This window comes from Monodon monoceros, unplaced genomic scaffold (assembly GCF_005190385.1).
Source record: "Monodon monoceros isolate NGI ecotype Baffin Bay Population unplaced genomic scaffold, NGI_Narwhal_1 Super_Scaffold_7, whole genome shotgun sequence".
Lineage (NCBI taxonomy): Eukaryota > Metazoa > Chordata > Mammalia > Artiodactyla > Monodontidae > Monodon > Monodon monoceros.
The window spans coordinates 99952980-99966915 of NW_021703784.1; the positions used below are offsets into that span (position 1 = coordinate 99952980).

Here is a 13936-nt window from a genome sequence, read left to right on the forward strand (position 1 = left end):
TGGACTCTCGAGAGCAGCCTGTGTCCAGATCTCTTTGTCACAGTGTGCTGGGGCCCTGGCCGGTCAGCACACTCACCTCTCCAGCTCCTGCACAAACAAGGAGGCACATCACCCGACATGGCGGGGATTCCAAACCCTATTCCCACCTGCCACAAATGTGGGTCGTGCTATGCTCAGGAAGGTCAGACGACCAAGTACAGCCTGCTGCCTGCATGAGTCTCCCCTCTCCTGGCTTCGTAGAGGGTCCCCTGGGGACTCACTGGCCTCTCTTTCTCGGCTGCCCTTCGCTTTCTGCTGATTCATCTGTGCCCCTCACCTGCCATCACGGGCCCCTCCAGGCTCAGCCCCAGGCCCTCCACACTCCTCTCTCTTCTCCCTCACTCCTCCATGAGAGTGCACTTTCGCGGCTAAGGGACCCTCAAACCTGTATTTTCATCCCTGGCCTCTTCCCTGGGGGCCAGTCCTGCACCCCCAGCCGTGCGCTCTGCAATCACTCAGCTCCTGACACCCAGTCCACCACTAAAGCCGCATCTGACATCTCCACCCGCTGCAACAAAGCTCCCATTTCCCTGCCTTCAGCAAAGGCACTGCTTTCAACCAGCGCTTCTTGACACCCAGCATGTGCCCCACACTCTGCCAGGCTCCAGAGAGGCCAAGAGTTAGCCACGTGCCAGACACCGTACAGACCCTCAATGTGCGTTGTCCGCATCAGCTTCCCAGCAGCCCTCACAAGCTTGGTGTGTTACCTACCTCCTTTGTAAAGAAAAGGACACTTGCCCAGGAGCACAAAATCACCTCTGCCTTTGTCCACTGCGCTCCTAGGTCATCAGAGCCCCCATGCTCACCCCTGACCCCCGGTTTCCTTCATTAGCCTCCTGCTGTTTGGTCCCCCGGCCCATGCCCAGCCTCGCTCTTGGGCACATGTACCAGGTACACCTGACAAGTACTGCCGTGATCAATGCACATGTACACACACACGGTCAGAACTTTTCAGTAGCTTGGGTACAAACCTCTCTTCTGTGCTCCTGATCTGCCTTCAGAGAAGCTTGACCTGAGTGTCTCATGGGCTGAATGTCCTCATGTCCAAGATGGACCTCAAAACCCTCGCCCCTGCAAGCCCGTTCCTCCTGCCTGCACTCCCGGATCAGGTCAGACACCCAGAAATCAGCCTTGCTCTTTTTTTTTTCACACCAATCACCAGGTCCTATCAGTTCCAACCTGTAAAACTCTAAAAGCTCGACTCGACTCCTAGAAACACTTTTCATCCCTCCATCACCATCAGCAAAGCCCCAAGGCTAAACCCTCATCAGATCCTCTCCTCGGAACGTTAATAAGCCTCTTAAAGGACCTCCCCCTACAGCCAGTCTTCTTATCCTGCAAGTCACAGTCCAAGCACCACCAAAGTGGTCCAACTGAGTCATGACCCTGCTTAGAACTCTTCAAGGCTTCCCAGGGCCTACAGGATCAAGTCCAATCTTCTCAGGAAAGTCCATTTGGGTTTGACCATGCCTCCCTCCAACCTCCTTTCCTGCGACAGTCCGGGCTTCAGCCACACCCAATTTCTCCCCCTTTCCCTAATATGCCGCGTCTCTGCACATACTATTCCCTCCGCTTGAAACACCCTTCCCCATCCTCATTCCTCTCACCCTCAGCTGCCTGAGAAAGTTGACTCCTGCTTTCAGACCAAGTCAGTATACATGGGTCTATGTTCTGAACTGACCTCCTAGCCATCCTTCTTTTGTGCCAGTTCTCGATATGTAGCTCGGGTTGTTATTTCACTTATCGCATCTCTATTGCGATTGTGTTTCCACGTCTGCTTCCTGGCTGGACTGTGAGATCTCCAAGAGGAAGGACAACGTCTCATTCATCTCTCTATATCCAGCTGCTTACACAGTTCCTGGCTCAGAAAAAGGCATGCCTGTGTTTGTTGAATGAATAAAAAATAAGAAGTGAACACTTCTCACTTACCCAGCACTTCAAATGTGCCTGGCTTTTTCCATGCCTCGTTTCCGTGCTACCTCATCAACAGATACTACTATTACTCCCTTGTAAAGACGGGGAAATCAAGGCTCAGAAAGTGGAAGAAATTTACCCAAGGTCACACTGCTGGTGAGGGACAGAGTCAAAATCTGAACCAAATCTGTCTGGCTTTAAAAGTTTCAATGGGCTGCATTCTTGGCCTGAAGTTCAGGACTTCTAGAAGCTGGCTTTAATCTACAGTTCTGATTTTATTTCCCATAAAGCACAACCATCTTGGTCTGATACACTCGACTCATACCCTCTGGACTCCTCATTTAGAACATTTTCCTGGCGGGGAAACCCTGGTCTTTCCTTTACCTCCACAAATCTCACTCAGTCATCCTTCAAGATCTAGCCAATTCCCACCTCCTCCTGGAAGCCTTCTCTGACCACGAGGGTTAATAATCATCGTAGCATTTATCGATCACTTAGAATAGTGCCTGGCACATTGTAAAGGATTTCCATGTATTAACTCATTTAGTCCTACAACAACACATGACCTCCATTTTACAGAGTAGGACACTGAAGAACAATGCATCAGCAAACTGTCCAAGTTCACACAGCTAGCAAGTAGCAAAGCCGGGACTAAACCCGTCAGCCCATGCTCTTAACCATTCTGCCACAGGAGGCTTTCCTTGGGAGCATCTATCTCATCTCTGGGACCTTACAGCAGTCGCTCTCTGCACAGCTCTCTCTCGAGCTGTCCATCCCATTCTGCCTAGAGCCATTTCCAACAGCAGAAACTGTCAGGACCACAGGTATTAGATGTTAGAGCTGACAGAGTGATTCCACATATGTGACTTCATTTACTCAACTTTCATACACACAGGTCTTGAGTGCCTCCCCCGAGGGCATAAATGGCATTGCCCTGGCTAACATGAACTGGGGATTCCAGCAGATTCATTATCAAGGACAGGGATGAAGACCAGAACCAAAGAAAAGAAACAGTTCTGAGCAGCCAAAACTGACACGATAACAGTTATGCGTTAAAAACTGTTATTTTCTCATAGGAGAGCCTCTCAGACCCAACCCAGAATCCACTCCTTCTTAGCGACATACAATTCTAACATGCTGGGAATGCTGATTTCCAAGTTCACAAATAGAGAGAGAGAGAGAGGGATATGGATTGTTACCTGACAACTCCTCCTCAGGGCAGAGGTGGAAAAACTAGAAAAAGCTAACATAAGAACTCAAAAGTCAGGCATCATTTCAGGCAGGGACAAACCTCAACAAAGGAACCACTGTGTGACAGTCCGGTGCAATACCTGAGGGGAATAGAGACATCCTGAGTCATCCAGAAAAGGTTAAATCACATTCCAAATATGCTTAGGGAGGCAGAAAGGTGTGCAACATATTTTTAAAAGATTTCCATCTGAAATGTTGTAAATGCTAGTGAGCGGTGTATTTTAATGGGATAATGCCCCACTTTCCAGGGTGAGTTCCTCCCGGCGGGCTCCGGAAGCCTGTGAGTTTCCTGATCGATTTCCACTGCCCTCTCTCACTGCTGGGACGACAAATACAGGAACACCCTCATCACATAGTGGCTGAAAGGAGAAGCTGTGGCCCAAGGAATCTGGGGTGGTTGCTGGTTTCTAATGAAATGCTGTCCCTAGGCACCCCCAGTAAGCCAAATGCAGGTCATCCACGGACACAGCTGACTGACTGACTCTCCTTTTCGGAGGCAGCATGGAGAAGGTGGGGGGCCCCGGAGTCAGGTCAGTTCAGATCCCAGCTCTTACATCTCACGGGGTGGTCATGCCTTCAAGGCACCCAGCAAATGCCCACTAGCTGTGAGGCCCCGCTCTCTCCTCCCTTGACTGTGTGATCCAATTTACTCTTTGTTCTAACTGCTCCTTCCCTGAGTCCGCGGACACTCCTCTCCCTCTTCCTCCCAAATGAGCCCCCCTGAAGTCTCTTCACCTTCTCCTTGGCCACTTCATCTGATCCCAAAGCTTCAAATACTCTCTCCACATACGTGGCTCCCAGGTCTCTACCTGCAGCCCCACCTTCAACTCAAAGCTCTGGTCTCACACTTCCAACTGTCTGGATGCCTCTGTCCAGGAACACCAAGACAGGTGCATGATCTGTGGCTCAAACCTGGTCCCCCTCCCAACTTCTCCCTCCCCGCAACTCCCACCGCCATCCTTCCGAGCAAGCAAACCTGAAACCTCATCACCTCTGCCCCTCCACGTGGGAAAGGCAGAGTCCTGCAGCTTCGGTCTCAGCAACAGCTCTCAGCCACTGTTGCTGCTACTGCCACCACTGCCGCCACCACCCTTCCTTGCCAGTCCCCAAGACAGCCGAGGGTCAGAGCCCCAATATCCCTTTCCTGAACCATCTCCGACTGATCCCTCCACCGCATGACTCTGCCCTCCATATTCCATTCTACCCTTCACTCCCAGCTTCCAAAACATAGTTCTTCTTATTCACGTGCCTGCTCAAAATTCTTTTGTGGCTCCATTTACCAATACTCTATACACAGCATCCAATAAATGTTAGGTGAATGATTTAAGTCAAAATTCCAAGATCTGGGGAATTCCCTGGTGGTCCACTGGTTATAACTCAGTGCTTTCACTGCCAGGGGCCCAGGTTCGATCCCGGTTGAGGAACTAAGATCCCACAAGCCTCACGGCACGCCCCCAAAAGAGAAAAACTCCAAGACCTGGCCTCATCCTGCTTCTCCTGCTATAGATTCCACTGTTTTCCCTGTACTCCTTGGTGCCCCTCTAAGGACATGATGTACATTTCCCCCTTCCACGCCTTTGTCCTCACTAGTTCCATTGCTTAGCGTGACCTCCCCACACCGAGTTTACTGATCAACGTTCAAGGCCAATCTTAAATAGTATGCCTTTTATTATTAATCCCCTGACTTGTAAATTCACCCCTTCTTCAAAACCCCAAGAGTACTCTGTTATAATAACAACTACCATTCACACCACTAATTATGTACCAGACACTCATTTCATTCCCAAAACAAACCTGTGAGATAAGCATGCTTATCCCCATTTCACAGGTCAGGAAAAATTAGTCTGAAGGTTAGTACTCATCTGACTCACGGGCTGAGTGAGTAGAGAAATCAGATTCAAACCCAGATCTGAGTCTCAGAAGACTACGCTTTAATCACTAAGCTACACTGCCTCACTGCATCTCTTTGCATCTCACTGCATATGCCATGCTGTTCTTTTGTTATTATTTATTGAGCACTTTCTACGTGCCGGGCACTATTCTAAGCACCGTATATGAATTAGCCAATTTAATTTCCATAACAACTCTGTAACGTAGGTACTATTACTGTCCCCATTTTACAGATAAGGAAACCAGGGCAGAGACGGCTTAAGTCCAAGGTCACTGCCCAGACAGCCAGACTACAGCATCTGTCCTCTTAACCACACCCCGGACTGCTTTTTTATCTGCTTCCCCAATTAATCAGGCAACTCCCTGAGCAGTGTCTTCTTCATGTCTGACTCACCTTCAGCCCCCAACACAAGGCTTATCACCAAAGAGGACTTGACAACAATCTGTTGAATTAAATTGCCAACAAACCTACAAAATACGAGACCCATGCGTCTATCTCCCTGCCAACACACGCATTACCACTGGTTTCATTTCTCCCCCAAGCGAGGTACGCACCTGACATTCCATCGTATACATCTACATCCCCACTCCACTCGAGGTATCCCACACACACCTGCATACTCTTCTTCCTTGATCACTTTTCAGCCCTTTCTCCCCACACGAGTGACATGAGGCGGAGTTCACACCTAAACCAATGCAAAATCCCAGTCTACTTGATCCCCACTTCGGCAGACAATCAGCAGCAGTATACACACTCAGTGACTCATACTTAGCTCTGTCTTCAATCACCTGTGGCCAGAGCCCCAGAGAAAAGAAACAGATTTCCTAGCATGGAGGCTCTCAGTCAGCGGTCCCAGGAAGGCATTGGCAGGGCAGGGGGCGGGGTGGGGGGGTGGGGAGTGTGGTCCAAAGGATCCACAAATCCATATGCACCATCGAATATCTGAAGGCAGACTGGCATGTCTTGCATGTAAAGCTAAAACTATTTTTCCTAATGTATACTTGATTAACCACAATGGCAAATATAACATCAAAGCCATCTAAAAGCTTTCCTGGGGGCTTCCCTGGTGGCGCAGTGGTTGAGAGTCCGCCTGCCGATGCAGGGGACATGGGTTCGTGCCCCGGACCGGGAAGATCCCACGTGCCGCGGAGCGGCTGGGCCCGTGAGCCATGGCCGCTGAGCCTGCGCGTCTGAAGCCTGTGCTCCGCAGCAGGAGAGGCCACAACAGTGAGAGGCCCGTGTACCGAAAAAAAAAAAAAAAAAATGTCCCCAATCTCAGAAGAAGTTGCGAACCACTCAAAGCAGATAATAATGAAGTAAATGTAACTTCCAGGGAAGCTTGAAGACTCTGGCCCTCATCTGGAGCCATACCTGTTCCCCTTAAAAATCTTCCAACCCTAACCCCAACACCCAAGGGTGGAAGCTCATTCCTGTCCTCCCTGGCTGGATGGGAATGTACTAGAAGAAGTGTAATGAGCACAGAATATTACAAAAGCTGCCCAGGAAATAAGGAACAAATATAAGGGGAGGGAATGAGGTCATGGGTGGGGAGGAGAATCAGTAGAGTTGTCACTGTGCCTGTCATCGCCAGATGTAATCAGTGTTTATAACCACCGTGGCCACCTACAACATATATCTGAAAATACACACATACATCGTCTCATATACACATACAGCCTTACCCCAAGCCTTTATTCTATCAAATACTTGTTAATATCTCTTCAGTCATTCCACAGATCTTTATCAAACACCCACGAAGTGCCAGATGAATATCCCTCCCTTTTTATCATAGACAAAGCACAACTCCTTCCACAGATGTCACACACACACACACACACACACACAGTGGGTCAGATACGCAACTGCCTCTCACAGCTCCAACACAGCTGCCACAAACATACAACTGATACACATCCATCACATATACACATGATACAACCATCCCTGTCACGCACAGGGACCCAAACACATCTCAGACACACAACCACACAATGCGCGTTCAGAAGCGCACATCTTGTATGGCTTACTGGGAGCCTCTGGCCGATGAATCCTTTCAGGGAATTAATACAAAGGCTCTGGTTGACCAGGGGGCCTCTGGCTGCATTTTTCATACACCCAGGCCAATTCTGCCACAGTGAGACCATGGACCAGTAGCCTCTCTGTAGCTCAAATTTCCCTCCCATCAAGTTAGAAGGGTGGTTCATCCTATTTTCTTAGGAAGGCTTGGAGGGGAGGGGTCATAGGGACCAGAGAATCAAGTTAAAGGTCATGAAAGATTCCTCATAAAGTCCAGGTGTCTTACTGAGATCTCACATGAAAATGCATGCACGTGGATACCTACACAAGCACCCACACCCTTACACTTGTGTCCTACTCTACTAGGCACAGCACTTCTATTTGCAAACACTACTTTTCAAACAGACCATTCACACGTAACATACACACTGCCAGACTCACGCACCACCGCGTGCAAGCAAACATGCACAGACACACGATTTCACAGTTTAGGGAGCACCTGCACTCCTTGGAGAAAAGGTGAGAAGGTGTCAGATTCATTTAATACACACAGTTCCTGAAGATACATCACCCAACCTTGTACAAACAACTCCCAAGAGCCATCCAAAACCTTCCTTATATATTCCTCTACCACAACTGCAGATACATAATCAAAATACACACTTCCCAAGCCCAGAGCCACACCTGCAGATGTGGCTCCTCCCATGGCTGTAGGCAGGTCCCAGCCAGTAGGACACCATCCCCAAAGCAGTCCCAGGGCCGTGCTGGTCTGTGGGCACACACACTCCTCAAAGACCCTACCTCTTGAGGGCAGACACACACGCAACTGCTAAGTACTCCAGCTTCTAGAGGTGCTGGGGGAGCGGAACGCTCGTCTGTCTCCACACATCTGCTAGAAAACGGCTGCCACAGACCAGGAGATGCACACGCCCCGTCCCCAAACTGATGGGGAACCTCTCCCTGACTCCCCAGCCAGACCAAAGCACAACAGGGGCCTCGAAATCCCTCCTCGCCCACCCCCTCTAAAACCACAGCCCACGCCAGGCCTGGCGCCACCCTCGCCTTGTCCCCTCACTTCGCCCACTGCAGGCTCTTGCAGCCCGGGAGCCTGCGGAACCTCTCCCTCCCTTGACCTCCTTTTGAAGTCCCAATGCCACACCCAATTCCATATTCCAGAGTCCTCACCACTCCTCTCCAGCCCTCCAGTCACCCTTCCAAACCCCACGCTCGCGAGGGCTCCAGTGTTTTAAACAGAGGCCTCCACTTCCAGTTTCTCACCCGGGAGAGACGACCAGCCATTTTTTTTGTCCGTCAACAAAACCAGCAACTCTAGTCACGAGCCTGAGAGGCCTCGGCCACCCTGTCCCTCGGGCTTCCTTCACTCTCAAAACACTCGGTTCCCGCCCTCCTGGCGCGTGCGGTCACCCTGGCGAACCCCACTCGCCCTCACCCGCCCTCGCACGCGCCGCCCTGCCCTTCTCGCCGCGCCAACCGCCCTCCGTCCGGGGCCCTCATCCTCTGGTACAGTGCCGGCCTCTCAGACAGTACTTCCCGCCCACGCGCTAACCCTCAGACTGCGGCCCCGCCCTCCTGGGCCGACCACGCGCCCGCCTCCTAGGCCCCGCCCGCGCCGACCCCACCCACGGCCCACGCAGGCCCCGCCCCCCCCTCGTGCTGACCCTCTCCTTCACAGCCCTACACAGCTCCCAGCGGTACAAGCCCCACACACCGTCTTCAGGACTCCTTCACAGGACTCCCACCGTCCCCGCCCACAAGGCCCCACCCACTGCATCACATAGGCCCCGCCCACAGAGATCACATCCACCAGCCCTCACGGGCGCCTCACAATCAGTCACCCACCCGATCCACACGCCCGCAAGGGCCGGCCCTCATCCTCTCGCTAGCTGGACCTGACTACACAGTCCTACCCACAGGTCGTCACAGGACCTTCACTAGGGGACAGGGAGAGGGGCACTGGATGGGCTCACGAGGCCGCGCCCACACGGGCCGCGCCCACACGGGACCCGCAGGCCGGCCACGCCCACGCCAAACCTCAGCGCCCCGCAGCTCCTGCAGCCCACCGGCTGACCGTGCGCGCCCTCTCATTGGGACAGGCGTCCTCACACGCCCCTCCCAACACGCGTGCTGGTACACACTCTCACCCGCCCCCATGCCTGAGCCCGCGGGCCGCAGGCGCCCCTACAGGCCCAAACAACTCTCCCGCCCCTCACTCCGCGCCCAGGCACCCAGCGGGGGCTCCCCGCAGACTCACCTTCGCTGCAGAACTTGCCGCCGAAGCCCGTGTGGCTGCAGTCGCAGCCCACCTCGCCGGGAGCCAGCACGGTGCAGAGGCCGCCGTTGGCACAGGGGTTGCGCGCTGGCGCGCACAGCGGGTCGGCTGCGGCGCCGCGCAGGCCCTGGCTGCCCAGCAGCGCGGGGGGCCGCTCGCCCAGCTTCAGGTTGGCCAGGAGGCCGCTGAAGGGCGGCTCGTACTTGACGGTGCTGAGCGTAAGCGCCGAGAGTCGCACGTCGGGTGGGATGCCTCCCACGAACAGGTCGCTGGCCACCTGCATCTCGCGCCGCTTCGAGCGCACCTCGGCGGCGCGGGCCTCGCCGTCCACCGCCAGGGCTGTGCGGCGCGCGTCGCGGGTCAGCAGCACCATGTGCCAGCGGTCGTCGGCCACCAGCGTGTCCAGCTGCAGCGTGGCGGGCTCGGCGCACGAGAGCGTGAAGCGCAACCGCAGGCGCCCTTCCACCAGCAGCAGCTCCAGGAAGTCGCAGTCGCCGCCGTCGTCCAGGTAGAGCAGCAGCGCGCGAGTAGCGTTGGTGCGCAGGCTGAAGCTGAGCTCGCCGCTGCTCGCCGCTCCGGCCCAGCGCGCATAGCGCGCCCACTGCCCCGGGCCGCCGCCGAACTCCAGGCCGCCCGCACCCGCCGCCAGCGTCAGCAGCAGCAGCAGCGGCAGCGACGGCGGCCGCCACGGGTTCCCAGGCGCCATGCCTCCGGCGGCCCCGGCCCCGCCCGGCCCCCGGCCCCGCTCAGGCTTCAGAGCCGCGGGCTCATGGGGCGGGGAGGGGGCCGGGCGCCCCCCGCGCCGAGCGGGGCTCCCTCGCCGGCTCACAGTGCCATGGGCCCGGCCGCAGGACGAGGCGAGCAGAGGCCCAGGTGCCGGCTTCCACGGACTGAGGCGGAGGCGCCCCTCCCCCGCTGCGGGCTCCGACGGAAGATGGGGGAGGGATGCCTGCAGGGAAATGGAGAGGAAAGTGTTAATGAGGGGCTCGGAGGAGGGGAGGTGTCGGTGTCCGGCTCCCCCCTCACACCAGCAAGAGCTCAACTGTTTCCCTTTAGGACTGGAGAAGCCACCCTGACCTGGAGAGGGTCTCAAAACAAGAGACACCACCATGACGGGAGTACTGGGGGCTCAGCCCTGGGGGTGGGGGAGATGACACTCGCTAGGGGCATTATTGGTTTAAGATGTAGACAGGTAGGGAGGTAACACCTTCGTGTCCAGTAGGAGCCCAACCCAGATGCCCTCACCCCCGCCTCCCATCAGGACCAGGGCCAGCTCTTGTGGATGAGGCCTAAAGACTCCTTCAGCTGGTGACCACAGCCCCTTCCTCTTTGAGACACCCAACCCCTGTGCGTGGCTCCCACCACCAGCCACGGCTCTCTCTCATCAGTTCCTGATGCTGGATAATGAAGTTGCTAAATAATTCATTAGGATTAATTAAATGCCAGTTTGTCAATGGTATCACTGGGTAACCTGGCTGGAAGGGGGCAAGGGAGAGAAACCAGCCAGGACCCAGGCAACCAGACCCCAAGCCCTCTCCATCCATGCAAAGAGACAGGCGTCTGATTCCGTGTCTCCACTTACCCCAAAACCACACTCACCCCTTCCTGGGCCCCAACCTCCTGCTCACCAGCCCAGGTCGTTCCTGAAGCTAAATGTCTGTCACCCTCAACCTCCAGCTCCCAGTCTTCAGCCTGAGACCTGCTCCGATAACTGGGTTCTCTTCACCCCTCAGTTCCACCCTCCTCCTCATCCAGGGCTGGGGGAGCCACCAGGAGGCAGGCAGCCTCATTTGCATAAAATTGCCTTTCTGAAATGATTACCCTTGTAACGGGCTGTCAGAGAGCAATTTATACCCCACGCCGGGGAGGGGAATTTGCATCTCGTTAAACTCTGAGTCGTAATTATTTATATCCAACAACCCTCCTGAATATTGCATTGATTTTATTTTGGGGAGGGAGGAAGGGAAAGAGGTGGGGAGAAGCCTGAGAGAGAAGCAGAGAAGGACCATAGTTTAGGAAGAGACAGGGAAAGATTGAAGGGGAGCGTGGAGAGGAAGAAGAGAAATCGCATGAAAAGGAAGAGTAATTGAGGAGAAAGGTGGCCTGATGGGGAGAAAAGGAATGAGAAGATAGAGAAAATTAAATTCCAAATTCCAACAGCATTTGTCAAGGCCCTGGATGCTGAGCACTTTTACAAATGTCATTTTACTTAATCAGTCTGAGATGTCCCATTATTCCCATTAACCATTGGGGAAGCCCACATAGAGAAGTCTAGGGACTTGTCCAAGGTCACACAGCCAGTCAGCAGGGAACTGGGACTTAGATCCACATAGGTCTGACTCCAGCAACGCCACGAAAGAGACAAAGGGCAGGGCAGCCACAGGTGTGGTTCAGAGAGGTGTGAACCAAAAGAAGAGAAGAGGGGTGACTTGGAGAAAGAGAAGGTTGGATGGGTGTGGTTCTTCCCTACATGGGAGGAAGTTGAGGTGTGAAGGGGGAGAGAGAAACCTAGGGACCCCCCTAAAAGGCCAGAGTGAGGGGGGTGAGCAGAGAGTCACGGGAGGGCAGGATGGTTGGAGTGATATGTATGCAGAAAGAAGATGGGGCAGAGAAGACCTCAGGAGGCTGGCAACAGAGAGAGTTTGGGGAGCCATCTCCAAGAGACCCTCCAAATCCAGCTCTCAGGTCCTTCCATCTAGCTCCTTCTGACTGCTGCCCCCCGACTCCTACAGGCTCCAAGAGGGTCTCAAGTGTCCTGCCCCAGCACCCCTCCAAGGGCTGCCCCAGGGAGGGAGGTGTTCCAGGCAAGCAGTCCCTTCTCTCTCCAAACACTATCGCAGTTATATATAGCTTTGCCACTGCCTCTCCTCACTGGGTAATAGAGATAATTAACATGCGCGGGCTAATTAGCCAATCAAATTAAATGCAGCACCTGCTCCCAGCCTGATTGACGCCCTTACCCCCACACGCATGCACCCTCACCCCAGCCCAGGGCAGGGGAGAGGGACCCTCAGGCTTGGGGGAGGGAAAAGCCAAACTCCCCCTCTTCTTCAGAAGGAGCAGCCAGAGACCCCCAGCAGAGGCACGGCTCCGGAGGCCGGAGAATGGCAACCTCCCTCCCTCCCCGACCCAGGGTCTCAGTCTCAGTCTGGCCTTGCCTCTGAGCAAGGCCCCCACCCCCTCCTCCAGACACTATTTTGGGGAGGGAATTAATTAGCTATCGATTTCTGCTGGCAGAGGGAATAGGATTTCGTGCTGCTGTCCGCTCCCTCCTCAGCTCAGGAAAGGGAGGGGATTAGTTCCCCTGCCCCACCCCCAGCCCAGTCCCTCTGTCATAGTCACATCCCCCACCCTCTAGAGGGTGGCAGAGGGGTTCCTGCCGGCAAAGCCAAGGGTCAGGGTCCCCCTCATTCAGGAAGTTGGCAGAGGACAGAAAGAGTGAAGGCTGATGGGGCGGCCTCCAGAGGCTGGGAGGCAGACGCCGAGGTCCTAAAAGCCGGAAGGAATGTTACCTGGCTGGGCGATGGGAGCGGCAGTGGCAAAGTGGGTAAGAGTCCAGGAGGGGATGACTCTATCAGTCTTTGTGTGCCCAGATGTGGAGGAAGAGTGTGACAAGGGAGGGGGTGCTGTGCGCAGGCACGTGCCTGCTAGCGCCTGCCGGGGCAGAGGCTGGGCTTCTGCGGTGCCTCCGGGAGGGGCCGGGGCAGGGTCTGGGCCTGCCGCCCCTCAAAGCTCATTACTCATTCTCCCCACAGCCTGCAGCTCTGCAGCACAGGCCTGCCTAGCTCAGCGCCAGGGGCACAGGGGCTGCAGAGCTGGCCAGGAGGAAGCCCCAGCCCTCCCTGCGTCCTCTCTCCAGGGACCCAGGGACCAATGAGGCAGCTTCAGGCTTGCGAGGCAGAGATAGCCCCAAGAGGAGTGTGAGCTAAGCGGACACCCGGGTCCTTTCCACCCCACGCCACCCTACAGTTCCCAGGAAACCTGCTGCTCTTCACCATTCCTGTCCCCTCCCTTCAGACTCCCCCCTCCCCAGGACCAAGCTTCTGCTGACCCAGCCTTCAACCCACCCTTCCTCCCAGGACGCAGGGGCTTCCTGCTAACCTAGGAGGCTCCATCCTTCCTCAACTCCTGGTACGCAGTTCTCTGGCCTCAGGTCTCCTACCCCCGGGCCAGGGCCATGGCCTTGCACAATTACATCAGGTAAACAGTGTCCCTGGAGTTGCACATGGCTCCTCCCCGAGGCTCATGCAGTACAGTGGAAGCCCCCCTGCACCCACAGTGTCCAGGTGCTGCTCCCCAAGATTGATTCTTCTCCAGTGCCTACTGCCAGTGCAGGGACATTGCTAGAGCAGCCTCGGGATATCCTGCCTGCTGACTGATGTCAGTGCAGTGCACACTGCCAGCCACTGCTGGCCCAGGGCCACTGCTCCTCTGGGGAACAGACCTCTTCCCTGTAATTGGGGATCCTGTACCCAGTCAGCTCCCTAGTACCCGCTACCCACAGGACTCTGCAGCCTTGAGCCAGCGGTGATGCG

At 55.0% G+C, this 13936-nt stretch overlaps 1 protein-coding gene across 3 annotated transcripts in view; it reads right to left on the minus strand.

The window, feature by feature from the left end:
* NRXN2 (neurexin 2) overlaps positions 1-13936 on the minus strand; it is a 109964-nt gene that overhangs the window by 90063 nt on the left and 5965 nt on the right. For 2 of the 3 annotated variants that reach the window (XM_029209461.1, XM_029209458.1), the window contains exon 2: positions 9384-10350. In XM_029209461.1, coding sequence (XP_029065294.1) covers positions 9384-10107 — 724 coding nt within the window. In that variant the 5' untranslated portion in view covers positions 10108-10350. Of the gene's footprint in view, positions 1-9383; positions 10351-13936 lie in introns of those variants that run through there. The other variant, XM_029209459.1, reaches the window with a different exon arrangement.